The 25151-nt window shown below is 41.8% G+C and overlaps 1 protein-coding gene across 4 annotated transcripts in view; it reads left to right on the top strand.

Annotated features, from left to right (window-relative positions):
• Window positions 1-23391, top strand: part of slc25a46 (solute carrier family 25 member 46) — a 60006-nt gene extending 36615 nt beyond the window's left edge. For 2 of the 4 annotated variants that reach the window (XM_070883995.1, XM_070883983.1), the window contains 4 exons: window positions 5966-6066; window positions 6514-6570; window positions 10990-11047; window positions 22430-23391. In XM_070883995.1, coding sequence (XP_070740096.1) covers window positions 5966-6066; window positions 6514-6570; window positions 10990-11047; window positions 22430-23008 — 795 coding nt within the window. In that variant the 3' untranslated portion in view covers window positions 23009-23391. The remainder of the gene's footprint in view (window positions 1-5965; window positions 6067-6513; window positions 6571-10989; window positions 11048-22429) is intronic. The other 2 variants (XM_070883990.1, XM_070884000.1) reach the window with 2 other exon arrangements.
• Window positions 23392-25151: the final 1760 nt, after the last annotated feature.

Raw genomic sequence — 25151 nt, 5'->3', positions numbered from 1 at the left:
TGCTTTGTCCTGGATGCTGTCGAGCTTCTTGAGTGTTGTAGCTACACTCATCCAGGCAAGTGGAGAGTATTTCATCACACTGATCAGGACGGCCGATGGAATCTTGGCCTTTATTGCAAAGGGGATGGAGTACAAAAGCTGGGAAGTCTTGTTACAGCTGGAATATTGCGTGCAGTTTTGGTTTCCATATTTAGGAAGGGAGGTGCTTGCTTTGGAGGCTGTTCAGAGAAGTTTAACTAGGTTGATTCCGGGGATGAGGGGATTGACTTATGAGGAAAGGTTGAGTAGATTGGGCCTCTACTCATTGGAATTCGGAAGAATGAGAGGTGATCTTATCGAAATGTGCAAGATTATGAGGGGGTTTGACAAGGTGGATGCAGAGAGGATGTTTCCACTGGTGGGGAGACTAGAACTAGAGGGCATGATCTTAGAATAAGGGCTCGCCCATTTAGAACTGAGATGAGGAGAAATTTCATCTCTGAGGGTTGTGAATCTGTGGAATTCGCTGCCTCAGGGACTACCCTCATCAACCCTTTCTGTTACTTCATCAACTTGATCCAATTTGTCAAACACACCTTTAATAAATCAGTGCTGACCTTCGTTTATTCGCCCATACTTTTCCAAATGCCTATGAATTTTTTCACGGATTATTGTGTTTCAAAGTTTTCCCACCACCAACGTTAGGTTGCTTGGCTGTAGTTGCTGGGTTTATCCCTCCCCTTTTTTAAACAAGGGTATAACATTTGCAATCCTCCAGTTCTCTGGCACCACCCCCATATTCAAGGCAGATAGGAAGATTGTGGCCAGAGCCTCTAAAATTTGTACCCTTACTTTGCTCAGTAACCTACAGTGCATCCCATCTGGACTGGGTGACTTTTCTACTTCGAATCCTGCCAACCTATTCAGCACCTCTTTATTTTTATCCTATCCAATATCATGACTGCCTCCTCCTTTACTGCTACGTTGGCAGTGTCCTCTAACCTCGTGAAGACGAATGTAAAGTACTTATTTCGTACTTCAGCTTTGTCCTCTGCCTTTACAAGAATATCTCCTTTTTGGTCCCTAATCAGACCCCACCCTTCCTTTGACTACCCTTTTAGTATTTGTGTTTATAAAAGACTTTTGGTTTCCCTTTTATGTTAGCCACTGATCTATTCTCATACTCTGTTTTTGCCCCTCTTATTCCCTTTTTTTAGCTCTGCTCTGCACTTTCTATATTGTATTCAGCTTGGTTCTCTGTTATGACCCTTACAATTGTCATAAGTCTCCTTTTTCTGTCTCATTTGAATCACTATCTTTAGTCATCCAGGGAGATCTCGCTTTCGATGCCTCATGTGAATGTGTCTACTCTGTACCCAAACTATCTTTTTTTTTGAAGCCCTCCCATTGTTCAATTACTGTGTTGCCTACAAATTTTTGATTCCAATCCAGATCCCTTACTGAAATTAGCCCTCCTCCAGGTAAGTGTTTTTATTCTTGATTGCCCCTTGACCTTTTCCATAACTATTCTAAACCTGATATTATGATCACTGTTCCCCAAATTCTCTCCCACTGAAACATGCTCCATTTGCCTAACTTCATTCCCCAGAAATAGATCCAGCATTGCTTCCTTCCTCGTTGGGCTGGAAACACACTGATCAAGAAAGTTATTTTGTACATATTTCCTCCTCATCTTTGCTCAAGATATATATAAAACAAGAAAAGCAATGCTCCTAATACTGACTCCAGGGGACCCCACTGCATACCTCTCTCCAGTCAGAAAAACATCCATTCACCTCGAAACTCTCTCTCCTATCCCTGAGCCAATTACATACCCAAGTTACCATCGTCCCTTTAATCCCATGGGTTTTAATTTTTCTAGCAAGTCTTATCATGTGGTACTTTATGAAATACCTTTTGAAAGTTCATCTATACATCTACTACACTACCTTCATCAAAACTCTGATACTTTATCAAAGTACTCAATCAGATTAGTCAGATGATTTTCTGCTAACAAATCTGTGCAGGCTGTCCCTTATTAATATTGGCTTAGAGGATCAAGATGTTGAATTAATTTGGGTGGAAATAAGGAATAATAAAGGGGAAAAGTCGCTGGTGGGCGTCCCTAATGGTAGCTACACTGTTGGACAGAATATAAATCGAGAAATAATGGAGGCTTGTAATAAAGGAACGGCAATAATCATGGGTGATTTTAACCTTTATATTGATTGGACAAAGCCTTGAGGAGGAGTTCATAGAGAATGTATCATGGATAGTTTCCTTGAACAATACATTGCGGAACCAACCAGGGAGCAGGCTATCTTAGATCTAGTACTGCATAATGAGGCAGGATTAATAAATGATCTCGTCGTAAAAGATCCTCTAGGAATGAGTGACCATAATATGGTTGAATTTCAAATTCAGTTGGAGGGTGAAAAAGTTGGTTCTCAAACCAGGATCCTAAGCTTAAATAAAGGAGACTACAAAGGTATGAGGGCAGAGTTGGCTAAAGTGGACTGGGAAAATAGACTAAAGAATGGGACGGTTGATGAGCAGTGGCAGACATTTCAGGAGATATTTCATAAGTCGCAACAAAAATATATCCCAATGAGAAGGAAAGCCTGTAAGAAAAGAGATAACCATCCGTGGCTAACTAAGGAAATTAGTGAGGGTATCAAATTGAAAATAAAAGCACACAATGTGGCCAAGTCTTGTGGGAGGCCAGAGGATTGGGAAATTTTTAAAAGCCAGCAGAGAATGAATAAAAAATGATTGAGAGGGAAGATAGATTATGAAAGTAAACTAGCACGAAATATAAAAACAGATAGTTTCTACAGGTACATAAAAAAGAAAAGAGTGGCTAACGTAAATGTTGGTCTGCTGGAGGATGAGACTGGGGGATTAATAATGGAGAACAGGAAAATGGCAGAGACGTTGAACAAATATTTTGTATCGGTCTTCACAGTAGAAGACACTAAAAACATCGCAATAGTGGATAATCAAGGGGCTATAGGTAGGGAGGAACTTAATACAATCACTATCACTAATGAAGTAATACTAGGTAAAATAATGGGACTAAAGGCAGACAAGTCCCCTGGACCTGATGCCTTACATCCTAGGGTCTTAAAAGAAGTGGCTAGTAATTCACCAAAATTCCCTGGATTCTGGGGCAGTCCCAGCAGATTGGAAAACCGCAAATGTAATGCCCTTATGTTTAAAAAAAAAGGAGGCAGACAAAAAGCAGGAAACTATAAACCAATTAGTCTAACATCTGTTGGGAAAATGCTGGAGTCCATTATTAAGGAAACAGTGGCGGGACATTTGGAAAAGCATGATTCAATCAAGCAGAGTCCGCATGGTTTTATGAAAGGGAAATCAGATTTGAAAAATTTGCTGGAGTTCTTTGAGGATGTAACGAGCAGGGTGGATAAAGGGGAACCAGTGGATGTGATGTATTTGGATTTCCAGGAGGCATTCAATAAGGTGCCACATAAGAGGTTACTGCACAAGCTAAAAGCTCACGGGGTTGGGGGTAATATATTAGCATGGATAGAGGATTGGTTAACCAACAGAAAACAGAGAATCGGGATAAATGGGTCATTTTCCAGTTGGCAAACCGTGACTAGTGGGGTGCCACAGGGATCAGTGCTGGGTCCTCAACTATTTACAATCTATATTAATAGCTTGGATGAAGGGACTGAGAGTAAGGTAACCAAGTTTTCTGATGATACAAAGATGGGTGGGAAAGCAAATTGTGAGGAGGACACACAAAATCTGCAAAGGGATATAGACAGGCTAAGTGAGTGGGTAAAAATTTGGCAGATGGAGCATAATGTGGGAAAATGTGAGGTTATCCACTTTGGCAGAAAAAATAGAAAAGCAAATTATAATTTAAATGAAGAAAAATTGCAAAGTGCTGCAGTACAGAGGGACCTTGGGGGTCCTTGTGCATGAAACACAAAAAGTGAGTATGCAAGTAATCAGGAAGGCAAATAGAATGTTGGCCTTTATTGCAAGGGGGATGGAGTATAAAAGCAGAGAAGTCCAGCTACAACTGTACAGGGTATTGGTGAGGCCACACCTGGAGTACTGGGTACAGTTTTGGTCTCTGTATTTAAGGAAGGATATACTTGCATTGGAGGCTGTTCAGATAAGGTTCTCTAGGTTGATTCCGGAGGTGAGGTGGTTGACTTATGAGGATAGGTTCAGTAGGTTGGGCTTATACACATTGGAGTTCAGAAGAATGAAAGGTGATCTTATTGAAACATATAATATAATGAGGGGGCTCGACAAGGTGGATGCAGAGAGGATATTTCCACTCATAGGGGAAACTAAAACTAGGGAACATAGTCTTAGAATAAGGGGCCGCCCATTTAAAACTGAGATGAGAAATTTCTTTGAGGGTTGTAAATCTGGAATTCTCTGCCCTACAGAGCTGTGGCGGCTGGGTCATTAAATATATTTAAGGCGGAGATAGACAGATTTTTGAGCGATAAGGGAGTAAAGGGTTATGAGGAGCGGGCAGGGAAGTGGAGCTGAGTCCATGATCAGATCAGCCTTGATCTTATTGAATGGTGGAGCAGGCTCGAGGGGCCAGGTGGTCTACTACTCCTCCTATTTTTTATGTTCTTAACTCGTGCTTCTCCAAGTGAGAATTAATTTTGTCCTTGACAATGGTCTCTAGTAGTTTTCCCACTGTTAGACTGCCTTTAGTTACGAATTTATCTCTCTCCTTTTTTTGAGAACGGGTGTAACATTTACAGTCCTCTGGCAACACTCCAATATCCAAGGAGGATTAAGAGATTGTGGTCAGAGCTTCTGCTATCTACAGGATGCAACCTAGGATGCATCCCATCTGGACTGCGTGCGTTTTAAACTTTGAGTGATGCCAACCTGTTTCCAACCTGCACCTCCTTTCTATCTATTTTCATCCTATCCAATATCTACTTCTCCCCCCACTCCGACATTAACTTAATCTTCTTTTGTGAAGCCATGCAAAGTATTTATTCAGTAGCTCAGTCATGCCCTCTGCTTCAGCAAGATTTCCTTTTTGTCCCTAATCTGGCCCAATAGTTCCTTTTAACTGTCCTTTTTTTTTACATTTGTAAAGGATTTTTGTGTTTCCTTTTATGTAACCTGCTAGTCTTTTTCATACTCTCACTTTGCCCTTCCTTTTTCAATTTCCCTCTGCAATCTGTATTCTGCCTGGTTTTCGATTGTATTATGTATCTGATATTTGTTATAAACCTCCTTTTATCTGTTTTATTTTAACCTCTTATTTCCTTTATCATCCAGGGAGCTCTAGTTTTGGATGCCCCATCTTTCCTCCTTGTGGGAATATGCGTGGTTTGTACCCAAACTATTTGCGCCTTGAAGGCCTGCCATTGCTCATTTACTGTTTTCCTGGACAATTTTTTTTCACTCCACCTGTGCTAGGTCCCTTCTCAAATCACTGAAATTGGCTCATTTCCAGTTGAGTATCCAAAGCTTTCATTTGCTGCTTCTGTCTTCCCTGAATGAAGGAAATGAACCAAGTATTGGACTACAACTACCAGAGTGCACTGTTGTCACTTTGTTTAATTACTCTAGTGGGTTACAAGTCCTGGTTGTAATGCACATTGAAGCTGAGCTTAAAAGTAGAAAACCATCTGCTTAAAAATAATCTGAATCCTTGCCTGAATTGTTTCAATACAAACTTGTTTGTAAACTGTCCTTGTTTTCACTCTCTTATTTCCCTACACCCCCATCAAGCGATGATAGCAGTCTGGCAGTTTTTTAGAAAATGTACCCTTTCATTTGAAAAACAGTAAGTTTCAGGAAATGTACTAACAGATTTTTATAATTTGTAAAAACTGCATATTTCCCTCAGTGGCTTTTAACTAGCTTCCTTTACATTTTATTTTTATCCCACATTTTTTGAGAGTGCCACTAATAATGTAAATACTTAAGAAATGCAATCACAGCCTTTCCTATTTTACACTTACAGGGCCTAAAAGGATTATGGAAAGGGATGGGAAGCACATTTATTGTTCAAGGAATAGCACTGGGTACTGAAGGCATCATCAGCGAATTCACACCACTTCCTAGGTAGATCACATCTGCGTGTGCTTTCTGAAAACTGCTTTTATTTATACAGAATCACTGGTTGATTATTTTCTAAACTTGATATGTAGGCAGTGACTAAAATTGAAAAATATGTTGCTGGGATATTTATAGGCAAAATGCTTGTTTGTGCTCAAGTGGAGAAACTGTGCAATGTGTTTGAGTGAATTTTCTCATTTAATATTGATTTCCCAGCATAACGAAATCAATGTTCAAATAAAAATTGCAATATATTGAGTTTATGTTGGGAAAAGGATTGGATTTACTTTACCAGCGGCTAAACATTCTGTTCATCAAACACTCCTCTTTACACAGGATGCTACTTGAAATTTTGTTTTTATGTGTTATATTCTACTTCAGCAATATTTTAATTGACATCATTTAGTATTTAATCTACATAGCATTATCTCAAGTTTTTTTGTTGTATTGCAGAGAGGTTTCCCATAAATGGAGCCCAAAGCAAATAGTTGGGCACCTTGTACTCAAAGGGTAAGTTGCAACAAGAACCATGTGATTTCTTACAAAAGAAAAATACTGAGAATGCTGGAATCTGAAATAAAAACAGAAAATGCTGGAAATCTCAGCGGGTCAGGCAGCATCTGTGGAGAGAGAAACGGAGTTAACGTTTCAGGTTGATGACCCTTCATCTGAACTGGCAATAATTTGAAATGTAACCGATTCTTAAGGAAGTGCTGGGGCCCTGAAAGTGGGAGGGGTGTGTGGAAAGAACAAAAGGGAAGGTCTGATAGTGGAAGACAGAAGAGATTTGAGAGACAAAAGGGACAGTGGGACAAATTGAGATGGTAATAGCACAAGTTAGGAAACAAAAGATGAGTCTAGATAGGGTGTGAATGGTGGAATAATTACCCGCTGCCATGGGAAACAGAGAAACAAAGTAAAAAAGGGGGGGAGGGAGTTTTTGTTTTTAAAAAGAAAAGGGAGGAAAGGGAACAAAATATGGACAGATGTACCATGTGATTTCTTGATTGGTTTGAGACTGTTTTCTCCTGAAACTATTGATGGGTACCTCATCTTGGTTATTATCTTGCCATTCGGCTAGACTAATTCGAACATGGCTATGGCAGATATGGCAAGGCTTGCTAATTTTTGGACTGTTTGCATTAGTTTCATACTCTGCATTTCTTAATCACTGCTTATTCCACTCTTCAACCATGGTGATGTCTGTCAGGTTTGGCAATTAACATTGGTTTCTCAAATATTCAGCCCATCTTAGCTCTTCCGTCCAGCAAGTCCTTACACTTGATGTATCACCACATCCAATTATTCAAATAATTCCAAAGTTTTTGTTTCACATGGTACATCAGTCCATATTTTATTTTAAAAGGTTAGTATGCAGGTACAGCAAGTGATCAGGAAGGCCAATGGAATCTTGGCTTTTATTGCAAAGGGGATGGAGTATAAAAGCAGGGAAGTCTTGCTACAGTTGTACAGGGTATTGGTGAGACCACACCTGGAATACCGCGTGCAATTTTGGTTTCCATATTTACGAAAGGATATACTTCTTCTGGAGGCAGTTTAGAGAAGGTTCACTAGGTTGATTCCAGAGATGAGGGGGTTAACTTAGGAGGAAAGGTTGAGTAGGTTGGGCCTCTGCTCATTGGAATTCAGAAGAATGAGAGGTGATCTTATCGAAATGTATAAGATTATGAGGGGGCTTGACAAGGTGGATGCAGAGAGGATGTTTCAGCTGAGAGGGAAGACTAGAACTAGATGACATAGAAACTAGGTGCAGGAGTAGGCCATTCGGCCCTTCGAGCCTGCACCGCCATTCAATAAGATCATGGCTGATCATTCCCTCAGTACCCCTTTCCTGCTTTCTCTCCATACCCCTTGATCCCCTTAGCCGTAAGGGCCATATCGAACTCCCTCTTGAATATATCCAATGAACTGGCATCAACAACTCTCTGCGGCAGGGAATTCCACAGGTTAACAACTCTCTGAGTGAAGAAGTTTCTCCTCATCTCAGTCCTAAATGGCCTACCCCTTATCCTAAGACTATGTCCCCTGGTTCTGGACTTCCCCAACATCGGGAACGTTCTTCCCGCATCTAACCTGTCCAGTCCCGTCAGAATCTTATACGTTTCTATGAGATCCCCTCTCATGCTTCTAAACTCCAGTGAATAAAGGCCCAGTTGATCCAGTCTCTCCTCACATGTCAGTCCAGCCATCCCTGGAATCAGTCTGGTGAACCTTCGCTGCATTCCCTCAATAGCAAGAATGTCCTTCCTCAGGTTAGGAGACCAAAACTAACACAATACTCCAGGTGAGGCCTCACTAAGGCCCTATACAACTGCAGTAAGACCTCCCTGCTCCTATACTCAAATCCCCTAGCTATGAAGGCCAACATACCATTTGCCGCCTTCACTGCCTGCTGTACTTGTATGCCAACTTTCAATGACTGATGAACCATGACACCTAGGTCTCGTTGCACCTCCCCTTTTACTAATCTGCCACCATTCAGATAATCTGCCTTCGTGTTTTTGCCCCCAAAATGGATAACCTCACATTTATCCACATTATACTGCACCTGCCATGATTTGCCCACTCACCTAACCTGTCCAAGTCACCCTGCAGCCTCTTAGCATCCTCCTCACAGCTCACACCGCCACCCAGTTTAGTGTCATCTGCAAACTTGGAGATATTACACTCAATTCCTTCATCTAAATCGTTAATGTATATTGTAAAGAGCTGGGGTCCCAGCACTGAGCCCTGCGGCACTCCACCAGTCACTGCCTGCCATTCTGAAAAGGACCCATTTATCCTGACTCTCTGCTTCCTGTCTGCCAACCAGTTCTCTATCAAATGTCAGTACATTACCCCCAATACCATGCGCTTTGATTTTGCACACCAATCTCTCGTGCGGGACCTTGTCAAAAGCCTTTTGAAAGTCCAAATACACTACATCCACTGGTTCTCCCTTGTCCACTCTGCTAGTTACATCCTCAAAAAAATTCCAGAAGATTCGTCAAGCACGATTTCCCTTTCATAAATCCATGTTGACTTGGACCGATCCTGTCACTGCTTTCCAAGTGCACTGCTATTTCATCCTTAATGATTGATTCCAACATTTTCACCACTACTGATGTCAGGCTAACCGGTCTATAATTACCCGTTTTCTCTCTCCCTCCTTTTTAAAAAAGTGGTATTACATTAGCTACCCTCCAGTCCATAGGAACTGATCGAGTCGATAGACTGTTGGAAAATGATCACCAATGCATCCACTATTTCTTGGGCCACTTCCTTAAGTACTCTGGGATGCAGACTATCAGGCCCCGGGGATTTATCGGCCTTCAATCCCATCAATTTCCCTAACACAATTTCCCACCTAATAAGGATATCCTTCAGTTCCTCCTTCTCGCTAGACCCCTAGTACATTCGGAAGGTTCTTTGTGCCTTCCTTCGTGAAGACAGAACTGAAGTATTTGTTCAATTGGTCTGCCATTTCTTTGTTCCCCGTTATAAATTCACCTGAATCTGACTGCAAGGGACCTACATTTGTCTTCACTAATCTTTTTCTCTTCACATATTTATAGAAGCTTTTGCAGTCAGTTTTTATGTTCCCTGCAAGTTTCCTCTCGTACTCTATGTTCCCCCTCTTAATTAAACCCTAAGAATAATCTTGGAATAAGGGGCCGCCCATTTAAAACTGAGATGAGGAGAAATTATTTCTTCCCAGGGTTATGGATTTGTGAAATTCGCTGCCTCGGAGAACTGTGGAAGCTGGGACATTGAATAAATTTAAGGCAGAAATAGACAGTTTCTTAAACGATAAGGGAATAAGGGGTTATGGAGAGCGGGCAGGGAAGTGGACCTGAGTCCATGATCGGATCAGCCATGATCGTATTAAATGGCGGAGCAGGCTCGAGGGCCATATGGCCTTCTCCTATTTCTTATGTTCTTATAATCATAGAATAGAACATACATAATCTATATATTGGTCATCCTTCTGTGAAGACCTTTCTGAATGGGATCTAAATTTGCCTTTTACTAATTTAAACCTATGTCCTTGTGTTCTATAATCATGGCTTAATTTCAAGTAATATTCTGAATTTGCCTCTTCTGTACCATTTACTATCTGCCCAACCTCAATAATGTCACCACCTTCCAAAACTAAAAACAACTCTTGTTCTGATGGTGTTTCCTCAGAGTAGTTCTTTGGCACTAGGAATCAGTTTCATGACTGAACTGCCTCCAGAGCTTAAATGTCACTTGTGTCTCGGAGACAAGAATTGGGCAGAGTACACAAGTTGTTTGAGCATGACTTCTTCTGACTTGTACTGTACTGTTCTAGATATATTCAGTATTCTGTTTGCTTTGTTCATTGCTGCTTCACAGTAATTGGACATTGTTAAGCATCAAGTCTACGAAAACTCCAAAATCGCTTTCATTTTCATCTTTAGCTATTTCAAAGAGCACATTTTTTTTTTTTCTTCCCATGTGCAGTACTTTACAGTTGTCCGGAATAAATTTAATTTGTCGTCTTCTATTCATTTACCTACTTTGTCTATTATTTAATAATTCCCAAGCTGACTCCTCAGATTCAATAGCCCTTCTTAGTTTGGTATTTTCCGTGAATTTGACTAGTTTGAGCTTCTGAAACTGCCATTCGTGTAAAGTAGAAACTTAAATCTTCCAATGCCCATCTATGCGCCATCCAAAGTGATATTCCCTTTTTAAAATGGTTGGTGCAGTGGACTTAATAGCTAATTAAATCTGTGCCATTTCCCTGACTATCTTATAACTTTGTCATTCTTGAAATTGCAGTGGATAGTTTGAAATAGGTGGCAATTTTGGGGGGAATTTAAATGTGGTCATGAACTTTGGTAATTTTACATAGACTGAAAAGAAAAACACAACTTATTTAAAAAAAAAACTTATTTCCTACAGGTTGACCTGTGTAGTGGCAATGCCTTTTTACTCAGCTGGTTTAATCGAGACTGTGCAGGTAAATTTTCATTCTGCGTATTAACAAAATTCATGGATTATATTGAGTGAAGTAAATTGCTACCTTGTATGTAAATTATATTTCCCAGTAGTCAACTGTTAAGCAGCACTTGGAACTTTGGGGAATGATGTCACAGTCGTTGATCATTCACTGTGATTATAACCATAAATCTATCAAAGTTTACAGCACCTTCAATCCATTGTGTCTGTATTTAGTTTTAACATGTTAACCATCAAAAGTGCCTGCAGGATCACTGGGTCCTAATCAGAGTATTTGATTGTGACAGTCTTTACAGCTCATACTCTAAATTGCATTCTACCAAAGGCTTTTAAAAGAAAAACTGGTAAAGCTATGAACTGTACAGTCTACTTACAGATTGAAGGAAGGCAAAAAATGTGCACGCCTGAAAATACATAGTAAAATAGGTTTCCCATGTAACTAAGCTGGTTGACGAATAGGTAGATAGATGAGGAATATTATTATCACTGTTTGATAAATAAGGAATAAATCAAATTTGTTGAATGATTCCTATTATGATGTTTCATACATGGATTCTACTATTCAGTTCATCCATAATTCATAAGTAATTTTTTTTATCGTACTTTACACTGTTGTAAGAAATTGCCCCAATCCATTTCAGTCTTCCAATGATTGTCCTATTGGTAAATTTGCCTCTGATTTAAAAAAAATCTAAATCTAATCTAAAATTGCATTGATTGAGTAAGCTGATTGTCTATTTCTGTAATACCATGACCTATCTCCGTGAATATCATCATCATCATAGGCAGTCCCTCGGAATCGAGGAAGACTTGCTTGCACTCTTAACATGAGTCCTTAGGTGGTCAAGTCCCGAGCTTCATGTTGAGGAGTGGAAGATGCCTGTGCGTGAGTTCTTTTAACATGGGGTGGTCGTTGCACACTGGCTACCACACGGGCTTAGCTGAGCAAGGTCTGGGTCCAAGATGACTGGAGACCATGTACTGTGACATGACACTAAGTTGGGTGGCAGTGTGAGCTGCGAGGAGGATGCTATTAGGCTGCAGAGTGACTTGGATAGGTTAGGTGAGTGGGCAAATGCATGGCAGATGAAGTATAATGTGGATAAATGTGAGGTTATCCACTTTGGTGGTAAAAACAGAGAGACAGACTATTATCTGAATGGTGACAGATTAGGAAAAGGGAAGGTGCAACGAGACCTGGGTGTCATGGTACATCAGTCATTGACGGTTGGCATGCAGGTACAGCAGGCGGTTAAGAAAGCAAATGGCATGTTGGCCTTCATAGCGAGGGGATTTGAGTACAGGGGCAGGGAGGTGTTGCTACAGTTGTACAGGGCCTTGGTGAGGCCACACCTGGAGTATTGTGTACAGTTTTGGTCTCCTAACTTGAGGAAGGACATTCTTGCTATTGAGGGAGTGCAGCGAAGATTCACCAGACTGATTCCCGGGATGGCGGGACTGACCTATCAAGAAAGACTGGATGAACTGGGCTTGTATTCACTGGAGTTCAGAAGAATGAGAGGGGACCTCATAGAAACGTTTAAAATTCTGACGGGTTTAGACAGGTTAGATGCAGGAAGAATGTTCTCAATGTTGGGGAAGTCCAGAACCAGGGGTCACAGTCTGAGGATAAGGGGTAAGCCATTTAGGACCCAGATGAGGAGAAACTGTGGAATTCTCTACCACAGAAAGTAGTTGAGGCCAATTCACTAAATATATTCAAAAGGGAGTTAGATGAAGTCCTTACTACTCGGGGGATCAAGGGTTATGGCGAGAAAGCAGGAAGGGGGTACTGAAGTTTCATGTTCAGCCATGAACTCATTGAATGGCGGTGCAGGCTAGAAGGGCTGAATGGCCTGCTCTTGCACCTATTTTCTATGTTTCTATGTATGGGCCTAGTTGCCTACGGCAAGATGTTGGCCGCAGGCTCGGCGCTGAGTAGCGCTCTTGATGGTAGGTGGTCTGAGGCTTGGCTGGGGAGGGGCATTGGGAGCGTCAGTGGCCCACTGGGGTAGAGGGTGGGAGTTGATTAGTGGGCCTCCCAGCGGCCATCTTGCTCCGTGAATAAGATAGAGTTAGAGAAGCAGTTAATTGTGCCGTGAGTCTTTGTAAAAATTGCAACATATTACTTTACAGTAACAGTTCACTAAGTTTTTAAACTATATTTTCAAGCTATCTATTTTGCATTGTAAACTCTTCACAGTTGTGCATCCTGTGTTGAACACAGATTTCCAGTGTGGCGGTGGGGTGGGGGGGGGGGGGGCTGTTAGATGGCTTGTGGTATTGATAAAAGTTTTCAAGTCCCCCTTACAAATGTCTTTAAACCTGAGCCTAGGCCAGCCAATACTCTTGAAGCATCTGCAAGTTCTCCTTACAAAAGATCATGAACATTGGTTTGGTCTCTGATCAGATCTGTCCTATATTGCACTGATCTGATGCAACTGATGTGTTGCAAGGGAATAGCCCAGATCTAACATATGTGCTGTTCTGAAAAGAATTAATTGCCTGTCAAAAAAAAAAATTATTTGGTCATTATCACATTGCTGTTTGTGGAAGCTGCTGTGTGTAAATAGGCTACCACGTTTCCTACATTACAACAATGAATACACTTCAAAAAGTACTTCATTGGCTGCAAAACACACTTTGGGATGTCTGGTGGTTGTGAAAGGCACTATATAAATGCAAGTCTTTCTTTCCCAAATCTTTTGATTGTTTTTAGATTTTGTCACTTGACTTTACCACTTTTCTTTGCTAAGCTTCCTAGTTTCTCCATCAGATGTCACTGTCCACATGTATAAATAAAATATTATTTTATTAGTTACTAATCGGTCTTTATCCTTTATAGACAGGTTTTCAACTCTTACACTCAAATTGTTTACATTCTGTTCATTAATATTTATACTTTCATTTTAATCCTTCTGTTACAGAATATTACCATAATGTTAACTTTTATCTAAATCTATTATTTGTATCTATTTTTACACTTTTGGCTATCTAATCTTTTTCAATACCTGGGCCATCAAAATTGGTGAAAGGTGATCGGGCCCCAGGAATCTGAAGCCCTCCCTCCTTCACCATTTCTCCAGCCACTCTCTTAACCTGTTTTATCCTACTATTCCTATACTCGCTAGAGCATGGCATTGGGAGTAATCCAGAGATTAAAACCTTTTGAGGTTCTGTGTTTTAATTTCCTCCCAGCTCCTGAAACTCTGACTGCATGTGCTCAACCCTTTTCCTTCCTATGTCTTTGGTTCCTACAAGGACCACGACTTCTGACTGTTCCCCTTCACCTCAACTCTATTCTCGCCCCCCCCCCCCTAAAAAAAAATGTTCTGTACCCTCTCGGTGGTGGTCTTATCCTGGCACTAGGGAGGCAACACACCATGCGGGACTTTTTCATGAGACGGTGGCTCTTTAATGGATCCATTCAGACACAGAATGCCAAGTTGTCATAGAGATATTCTCATTAACAGACTTTTGTATTAATATAATGGATAGTGTCCTTTTATTTGTCAATACAAAAAAACTCACTAGCCTACTTTCAGAGTTTGCACCAGCAGTTGCATACATGCCTGTCTATTCCCCAGACTATTGAATTCCCTATGACCACTGCATTTCTACACTTTGTTGTGCCCCCCGCCCCTGCCGAACAGTCATTTGCCCCACGATGCTGTGGATGTGTTCTAGACTGCACTCCCGAGGTGCGTGGTGCGTGGGCGAGAGGTGCGTGGAGAGGCGTTGGGAGTTCGTTGGTGAGGCCTATAAAAGGCACAGCAGGGAGTCCAGGCCCAGTGTCGGCGGGAGTCCGTTGGAGAGGCCTATAAAAGGCACAGCAGGGAGTCCGGGGAGCAGTGTCGGCGGCAGTTGGGAGCAGCGTCGAGGAGATGCGTTGGTGAGGCCTATAAAAGGCACAGCAGGGAGTCCAGGGCCCAGCGTCGGCAGGGCGGCAGTCGGGAGCAGCGTCGAGGAGGTCCGTTGGTGAGGCCTATAAAAGGCACAGCAGGGAGTCCAGGGCCCAGCGTCGGCGGCAGTCGGGAGCAGCGTCGAGGAGGTCCGTTGGTGAGGCCTATAAAAGGTGTACTTGTGCAGCTACAGGGAGATGGCAAAAAAGTAGAAAGAAACAGAAAGGTGACGTCACAGCCAAGGGAGTAAGTGATTGGCTGGTGATTGGTGAGTAGTTTTTCTTTTTTCTCTTCAATAACAGTGAGTAAACTTTAACATTGTTGTTGCCTATCGAAGGGTTAAGTCATGGCAGGACAGCTCGGTCACGTGTTATGCTCCTCCTGTACCATGTGGGAACTTGGGGATGACTCCAGTGTCCCTGACGACTACGTGTGCAGGAAGTGTATCCGCCTCCAGCTCCTGACGGACCGCGTTGCGGAGTTGGAGCTGAGGGTGGATTCACTCTGGAGCATCCACGATGCTGAGAATGACGTGAGTAGCACGTGTAGCGAGTTGGTCGTACCGCAGGTGAAGGGTCCACAGCCAGATGGGGAATAGAAGACCAGCAGGAAGAGCAGTGCAAGGAAGGTAGTGCAGGGGTCCCCTGTGGTCATCCCCCTGCACTACCTTCCTTACACTGCTTTGAGTACTGTTGAGGGGGATGACTCATCAGGGGAGGGCAGCAGCAGCCAAGTTCATGGCACCGTGGCTGGCTCTGTTGCACAGGAGGGCAGGAAAAAGAGTGGGAGAGCGATAGTGATAGGGGATTCAATTGTAAGGGGAATAGATAGGCATTTCTGCGGCCACAACCGAGATTCCAGGATGGTATGTTGCCTCCCTGGTGCAAGGGTCACGGATGTCTCGGAGCGGGTGCAGGACATTCTAAAAAGGGAGGGAGAACAGCCAGTTCTCGTGGTGCACATTGGTACCAACGACATAGGTTAAAAAAAAGGGATGAGGTCCGACGAAACGAATTTAAGGAGCTAGGAGCTAAATTAAAAAGTAGGACCTCAAAAGTAGTAATCTCGGGATTGCTACCAGTGCCACGTGCTAGTCAGAGTAGGAATCGCAGGATAGCGCAGATGAATACGTGGCTTCAGCGGTGGTGCAGCAGGGAGGGATTCAAATTCCTGGGGCATTGGAACCGGTTCTGGGGGAGGTGGGACCAGTACAAACCGGACAGTCTGCACCTGGGCAGGACCGGAACCAATGTCCTAGGGGGAGTGTTTGCTAGTGCTGTTGGGGAGGAGTTAAACTAATATGGCAGGGGGATGGGAACCAATGCAGGAAGATAGAGGGAAACAAAAAGGAGACAAAAGCAAAAGACAGAAAGGAGATGAGTAAAAGTGGAGGGCAGAGAAACCCAAGGCAAAGAACAAAAAGGACCACTGTACAGCAAAATTCTAAAAGGACAAAGGGTGTTAAAAAAACAAGCCTGAAGACTTTGTGTCTTAATGCATGGAGTATCCGTAATAAGGTGGATGAATTAACTGTGCAAATAGATGTTAACAAATATGATTTGATTGGGATTACGGAGACGTGGCTCCAGGATGATCAGGGCTGGGAACTCAACATCCAGGGGTATTCAACATTCAGGAAGGATAGAATAAAAGGAAAAGGAGATGGGGCAGCATTGCTGGTTAAAGAGGAGATTAATGCAATAGTTAGGAAGGACATTAGCTTGGATGATGTGGAATCTATATGGGTAGAGCTGCAGAACACCAAAGGGCAAAAAATGTTAGTGGGAGTTGTGTACAGACCTCCAAACAGTAGTAGTGATGTTGGGGAGGGCATCAAACAGGAAATTGGGGGTGCATGCAATAAGGGTGCAGCAGTTATAATGGGTGACTTTAATATGCACATAGATTGGGCTAACCAAACTGGAAGCAATACGGTGGAGGAGGATTTCCTGGAGTGCATAAGGGATGGTTTTCTAGACCAATATGTCGAGGAACCAACTCGTGGGGAGGCCATCTTAGACTGGGTGTTGTATAATGAGAGAGGATTAATTAGCAATCTCTTTGTGCGAGGCCCCTTGGGGAGGAGTGACCATAATATGGTGGAATTCTGCATTAGGATGGAGAATGAAAGTTAATTCAGAGACCATGGTCCAGAAAGAAGGGTAACTTTGAAGGCATGAGGTGTGAATTGGCTAGGATAGATTGGCGAATGATACTTAAGGGGTTGACTGTGGATGGGCAATGAACGAACTACAACAATTGTACATTCCTGTCTGGCATAAAAATAAAAGAGAAGGTGGCTCAACCGTGGCTATCAAGGGAAATCAGGGATAGTATTAAAGCCAAGGAAGTGGCATACAAATTGGCCGGAAATAACAGCGAACCCGGAGACTGGGAGAAATTTAGAACTCAGCAGAGGAGGACAAATGGTTTGATTAGGGCAGGGAAAATGGAGTACAAGAAGAAGCTTGCAGGGAACATTAAGACGGATTGCAAAAGTTTCTATAGATATGTAAAGAGAAAAAGGTTAGTAAAGACAAACGTAGGTCCCCTGCAGTCAGAATCAGGGGAAGTCATAACGGGGAACAAAGAAATGGCGGACCAGTTGAACAATTACTTTGGTTCGGTATTCACTAAGGAGGACACTAACAACCTTCCAGATATAAAAGGGGTCAGAGGGTCTAGTAAGGAGGAGGAACTGAGGGAAATCCTTATTAGTCGGGAAATTGTGTTGGGGAAATTGATGGGATTGAAGGCCGATAAATCCCCAGGGCCTGATGGACTGCATCCCAGAGTACTTAAGGAGGTGGCCTTGGAAATAGCGGATGCATTGACAGTCATTTTCCAACACTCCATTGACTCTGGATCAGTTCCTATGGAGTGGAGGGTAGCCAATGTAACCCCACTTTTTAAAAAAAGGAGGGAGAGAGAAAACAGTGAATTATAGACCGGTCAGCCTGACATCGGTAGTGGGTAAGATGATCGAATCAATTATTAAGGATGTCATAGCAGCGCATTTGGAAAGAGGTGACATGATGGGTCCAAGTCAGCATGGATTTGTGAAAGGGAAATCATGCTTGACAAATCTTCTGGAATTTTTTGAGGATGTTTCCAGTAGAGTGGACAATGGAGAACCAGTTGATGTGGTATATTTAGACTTTCAGAAGGCTTTCGACAAGGTCCCACACAAGAGATTAATGTGCAAAGTTAAAGCACATGGGATTGGGGGTAGTGTGCTGACATGGATTGAGAACTGGTTGTCAGACAGGAAGCAAAGAGTAGGAGTAAATGGGTACTTTTCAGAATGACAGGCGGTGACCAGTGGGGTACCGCAAGGTTCTGTGCTGGAGCCCCAGCTGTTTACACTGTACATTAATGATTTAGACGAGGGGATTAAATGTAGTATCTCCAAATTTGCGGATGACACTAAGTTTGGTGGCAGTGTGAGCTGCTGCGAGGAGGATGCTATGAGGCTGCAGAGCGACTTGGATAGGTTAGGTGAGTGGGCAAATGCATGGCAGATGAAGTATAAATGTGAGGTTATCCACTTTGGTGGTAAAAACAGAGACAGACTATTATCTGGTGACAGATTAGGAAAAGGGGAGGTGCAACGAGACCTGGGTATCATGGTACATCAGTCATTGAAGGTTGGCATGCAGGTACAGCAGGCGGTTAAGAAAGCAAATGGCATATTGGCCTTCATAGCGAGGGGATTTGAGTACAGGGGCAGGGAGGTGTTGCTACAGTTGTACAGGGCCTTGGTGAGGCCACACTTGGGAGTATTGTGTACAGTTTTGGTCTCCTAACTTGAGGAAGGACATTCTTGCTATTGAGGGAGTGCAGCGAAGGTTCACCAGACTGATTCTCGGGATGGCGGGACTGACCTATCTAGAAAGACTGGATCAACTGGGCTTGTATTCACTGGAGTTCAGAAGAATGAGAGGGGACCTCATAGAAATGTTTAAAATTCTGATGGGTTTAGACAGGTTAGATGCAGGAAGAATGCTCCCAATGTTGGGGAAGTCCAGAACCAGGGGTCACAGTCTAAGGATAAGGGGTAAGCCATTTAGGACCGAGATGAGGAGAAACTTCACGCAGAGAGTGGTGAACCTGTGGAATTCTCTACCACAGAAAGTTGTTGAGGCCAATTCACTAAATATATTCAAAAAGGAGTTAGATGTAGTCCTTACTACTAGGGGGATCAAGGGGTATGGCGAGAAAGCAGGAAGGGGGTACTGAAGTTGCATGTTCAGCCATGAACTCATTGAATGGCGGTGCAGGCTAGAAGGGCCGAATGGCCTACCCCTGCACCTATTTTCTATGTTTCTCCCCCGAGGTGTTGTCACCCTCACTGATATTCAGCATTGAAAGCTGGTTGAAGAATGCCGCACAGCCAGAGGATTCCTGCACTGCCTGCCTCTTCATACCCAGTGACCGCCACCCACTTGCTATCTTCTTAAACTCTCTGCAGCTGTGGGGTGAGCACCTTCTGGAACTTGCGCTCCAGGAAATTCCCAGCCCCCTGTATGCCTTGCAGTGATTTCAACTACTCCTCCATCTCAGAAACTCTGAGGTTGAGTTCGAGCAACTGGAGGCACCTCCTGCACACGTGGTTTTCTAGATATATGAAGCACCCTGAAGTTCCCACATGGCACAGAAATTGCAGGCAACGGGTCTCAGCTGTCCCATCATTTTTCAACTGCTTTTTTATATTATTTCTATAGTGGCTTACAGTGATGCATTTGCCATGGTACTATTTTATCCTTCTGTTCCTATCAAATAACAATATCGTCAGTGTCTTTGGTGTCTTGTGCATTTTCACAGGACTTTATCTAGCAGTTTAATAAATCTATAAGAAAAATGTACCTGCAGTGCCACCTGGGAGATGCAGCTTGCAATAGCTGCAGCACCACCTGGTGTTTGCAGGTCTGATGGGTCAAACCAATACAAACATTTCAGTTTTAAAGCAATTCCAAGAGTTACCCTAGACATGATTAAACCATAGCAAAATTATAATGCAGGAAGTAAGTATGACAACAGGAAGTGTGTGCTAAAAGCAAGACTTTTAATACATAAATAGTGAGTTGAGAATGGATCTGACCCGAGTAAATTGGAATCAAAGGTTGGCAGGCAAAACTGTAATGGAGCAATGGGCTGCCTTTAAAGAGAGAGTTCATTCCCACAAGGCAACCAAAGTCAGAGCTCCCTGGATAATGAACGAGATCGAGTAAGATGAAGCAAAAAAAGAGCGCATATGACAGATGTCAGGTTGAGAATAAAAGTGAGAATCAGGCTGATTATAGAAAATTCAGAGGGGAAGTGAAAAAGAAAATGAGAAGCAAAGAGAGAGTACGAGAATAGATTGGCAGCTAACATAAAAGAGAATTCAAGTCTTCTCTAGGCATATAAAAGTAAACGGGTAGTAAGAGGCAGGGTGGGGCTGATTAGGGACCAAAAATGAGACCTATGCATGGAAGCAGAGGGTGCATGGCTGAGGTACTAAATGAGTACTTTGCATCTGTCCTCACCAAGGAAAAAGATGCTGCCAAAGTCATAGTGAAAGAGGAGATAGTGGTGATACTGGATAGGATAAAAATTGATAGAGGAGGTAATAGAAAGATTTGCTGTACTTAAAAGTAGATAAGTCACCAGCACCGGATGGGATGCAACCTAGAATGCTGAGGGAAGTAAAGGTGGAAATCGCAGAGGTACTGGCCATAATCTTCCAATCCTCCTTGGATACGGGGCTGGTGCCAAAGGACTGGAGAATTGCAAATATTACACCCTTATTCAAAAAAGGTGTAAGGATAAACCCAGCAACTACAGGTCAGTCAGTAGTGGGAAGCTTTAGAAACGATAATTGGACATAATTAACAATCACTTGGACAAGTGTGGATTAATTAAGGAAAGCCAGCACAGATTTGTTAAAGGCAAATTGTGTTTAACTAACTTGATTGAGTTTTTTAATGAGGTAACAGCAAGGGTTGATGAGGGCAATGAGGTTGATGGGTGTACATGGACTTCCAAAAGAGCCACATAATAGGCATACCAACAATGTTGAAGCCCATGGAATAAAAGGGACAGTGGCAGCATGGATATGAAATTGGCTATGTGACAGGAAACAGAATAGTGGTAAATGATTGTTTGTTGGACTGGAGGAAGGTATACAGTGGTGTTCCGCAGTGGATGGTACTAGGACCACTGCGTTTATTGATGTATAGTAATGGCCTGGACTTTGGTGTACAGGGCACAATTTTACAATTTGCAGGTGACACAAAACTTGGTAGTATAGTGAACAGTGAGGAGGATAGTGATGGACATCAAGAGGACATAGACAGGTTGGTGAAATGGGTGGACACGTGGCAGAAAACATTTAACACAGAATAGTGCAAAGTGATACATTTTGGTATGAAGAAAGAAGAGAGGCAATATGAAGTAAAGGGTATAATCATAAAGGGAGTGCATGAACAGAGGGACCTGGGGGTATATGTACACCAGTCATTGAAGGTGGCAGGGCAGGTTGAGAAAGCGGTTAAAAAAGCATACGAGATCCCAGGCTTCATAAATAAAGGCATAAAGTACAAAAGCAAGGAACTTATGATGAACCTTTATAAAACACTGGTTCAGCCTCAATTGGAATATTCTGTTCAATTCTGGGCACCACACTTTAGGGAGGATGTGAAAGCCTTAGGGTGCAGAAAAGATTTATGAGAATGGTTTCAGGGATTAGGGACTTCAGTTATGTGGATAGACTGGAGAAGCTGGGGTTGTTTTCCTTGGAGCAGAGATGGTTGAGAGGAGATTCGATAGAAGTGTTCAAAATCATGATGCATCTAGACAGAGTAGATAGAGAGAAACTATTCCCATTGGTGGAAGTATAGAGAACAGTGTGGAGGATAATGATTGACTTCTCTATCGCTATCAACCAGAGGACACAGATTTAAGGTGATTGGCAGAAGAACCAAAGGCGAAATTAGGAAAAGCTTTTTTACGCAGCGAGTGATTAGAATCTGGAATGCCCTGCCCGACGCCCTGGTGGAGGCAGGCTTTCAAAAGGGAACTGATGGGTACCGGTAGGAAAAAAAATTGCAGGACGACAGGGAATGGGACTAGGTTGAAGTGCTCTTGCAGAGAGCCGGCACGGGCCAAATGGCGGCCTCCTGTGCTGTAACCATTCTATGAAATTGATTTTTCTTCTTACAGGCTCTGTATAGAGGCCCTGCCTTGCCAAACAAGATACAGTACAAAGAAAATTAATGCATGAAAGCCTTTTAAAATTGTCTCTTGGTTTTATTTGCTGTTGGTTCTACAAATTGCCCCCCCCCCCTCAACCTTAATACAGTTAATCCAAATGTAATTAAAATGTACTGGATTACAAATAAAGATAAAAAAAATTCAACTAATTATATTGGCATATTTAATATAAAATATAAGTGTGTATATTTTAATAATGACTAATTCATTGTCTATTCTATTTCCAGAGTGAGATCATAAAAGACAATCCAGGAATACTGGATTGTGTGAAGGAAGGTGTATGCAGACTGGTAGGAATGGGTGTCCCTCATAGCAAGCGCCTGCTTCCTCTTGGAGTTTTAGTCATTCCAACTGTCTTGCATGGCGTGCTCCATTATATCATCAGTGCCATCATCCAGAAATTTATTCTCTTTCTTCTACGGAGAAAGACACCACATCAGCACCCGGCTGATGCTTCTAGTTCTGTACAAACTGTGCTGGATGCTTACTTCCCTGAACTTATTGCTAGTTTTGTTGCAAATCTTTGTGCTGATGTTTTGGTTTATCCATTAGAAACAGTACTTCACCGCCTTCATATTCAAGGAACCCGCACCATCATTGACAACACAGACCACGGGTTTGAAGTGCTTCCTATTAACACTCAGTATGAAGGAATGAGAGACTGTATTAATGTAATCAAGAAAGAAGAAGGTATCTTTGGCTTCTATAAAGGATTTGGAGCAGTTCTAGTACAGTACACATTGCACGCTGCTGTGCTACAGATTACTAGAATTATATATTCTACTTTGTTGCAAAATGCTACCTAAATGTGGAGATTAAGATGCCATGGTACGGTAAATAGTCATGAAGTACAAGTTATGAATTTCTGTAGTGCATGTTAGAAGCACTGTAATCAAATGCACTCTGTTACTAAGATTAAACTACTGAATTGGTGAAAATCTCAATTTAAAAATCACAAGAAATCTTTGCTAAATTGTAACGGTGCCCATGATTTGTGGTTTTTAATGTCATGTAAATGAAGCTCCTGCTATTCACAGTATGGTTCTCCTTTTGGAATATCATTTTCTGACACAATACAGCATCAAGGCAAACTAGACTAAGGAAGGAAAGTGAGTTTATAGTTATGACTTTTCTCTCTCCTCCCAACTCCCCTGTTACTTGATTACCTGAAAATAAATAATTTGTTGAATTGTTTTTTCATAATTTTGTTTTTTTGATTAGCACCTGAACTTTTAATAGCAAACTTGCTCCACGATGTTGGAGATTTTTTTCATGCTGCCAGCCTTATTTTCTGTATTCCAGAGTGTGGTTGCAAGATAATATGGTGAGGTCCAATTCTTCAGCCCTAGTAGATTTATCTCTGCTGAAGAATGTTAAATGGCAAGAAAAGGAGAACCATCGTAATTTGGCTTTACGTGTGGTTAAAGTTGTCGCGCTTTATTTCTACAGTTTTCATTTACTTGGTAACATTTTGATTGGCTTTGTCTTCCTTATGGGATTTTTATGGTTCAAGGTATCAAGTATGTGGCTTTATTTTGTATATAGTATGTTCACTTTAAATAATATCACTATGATTCATAAAATGATGAATTAATGAAGGTTGATGTAGTCTGTTAGTGCAATTTGTATTCCCCACTCAAATGTATACATTTGCTATATTTCCAGAGCAAATACTTGCCAATTTCGTGAAGGTTATCTAAATGTATAACATGTGCAGTTGTGGTAGTCAGATGGAGAAAGAAAAAAGTGAACACTGCTAATTGCTGTCCAGATCTGAGTTTTGTATTTAATATCCCATTATATGTGTCCCAATATTTAATAATTCACATCTTTGTTAAATCATGCAATGACATTACTTTAAAATTGTATTTCCAATTACAGTAATTTTAATTTAAATCACTGTACTCCTGTCCATCTAGTGCCACACTTTTGTTTTCATGACTAAGCACTATCAAATGGCAGAATAATTGATTTCCCCAAGCTTTAGCTTTTAAATATTTCTAAAGGTACAAAACTTGGACTGATTTGTATCTTTATTTCTAGCAGGACATAAAAGAGTAAGTAATTAAAAATAGAAAGTGTGATACACACACATGTGTAAATGCTTATAATGTTTAATTATGACGTTAGGACCTCTACATCTTTAAAACATGCTCCATTGTCATGTGTGGATATATGTACAAAAATCCAGACTTGAAAATTTCTCCAGGAAAGATTTATTGCAGAGTATAGAGAAATAAAATCTTCAGGAAGGATAGAAAAGGAGGAGGGCTAGTAGTATTAATTAGAGACAATATCACAGCACCAGAACATAAGAATTTAAATAGAAATAGGATTTAAATGTACAAACAGAATCCTTTCAAATTGAACTCGGGAATAACAAGGGATTAGTCACACTAGTGCAAATATATTGTAGACCACTGAACAATGGAAAGAAAATCCTTCCGGCTTCAATACAGTGCAACTTTCGTATTTTGAAAATGAGTATGTCAAACACTGTCCAATGCAAATTTCTGTATCAGTTAAATGTCTGCAGCTTCTTAATTGACTGTCGCATCAAAAGTTTCAAGATGGAGGAAGAATTATACCTTGTAGCCTTAAAGAGGCCCCTACACGTTAGCAGCAGGATAATTAATTGTATAATGCCGCTGTGATTGTAAAACTGCTATTGCTATGACTTAAAGCAAGCAGCGTCATGGGAGATTTGCTAATATACACATGTATATCTCAATCATGTCATATTGCTGTCTCTAGCTGATGGTGTAATGTAATCAAAGTGCAGGTAGAAGGGTTGCTACGTACAGACCTTGCCTCTGCTGTAAATAAAATATTCCAGAAATCTAAGAGTACAATGTAGGGATGGTCTTCAGTAAATTGCTCAGATCCAATGAACAATACAGCCGGCTAAAATTAGAGGAATTCCTTACACCTTGCTGATCCTTAGGGCAG

The sequence above is a fragment of the Pristiophorus japonicus genome, chromosome 1 (assembly GCF_044704955.1).
Source record: "Pristiophorus japonicus isolate sPriJap1 chromosome 1, sPriJap1.hap1, whole genome shotgun sequence".
Classification (NCBI taxonomy): Eukaryota; Metazoa; Chordata; class Chondrichthyes; family Pristiophoridae; genus Pristiophorus; species Pristiophorus japonicus.
This window is presented reverse-complemented; position numbering and strand designations above follow the sequence as displayed.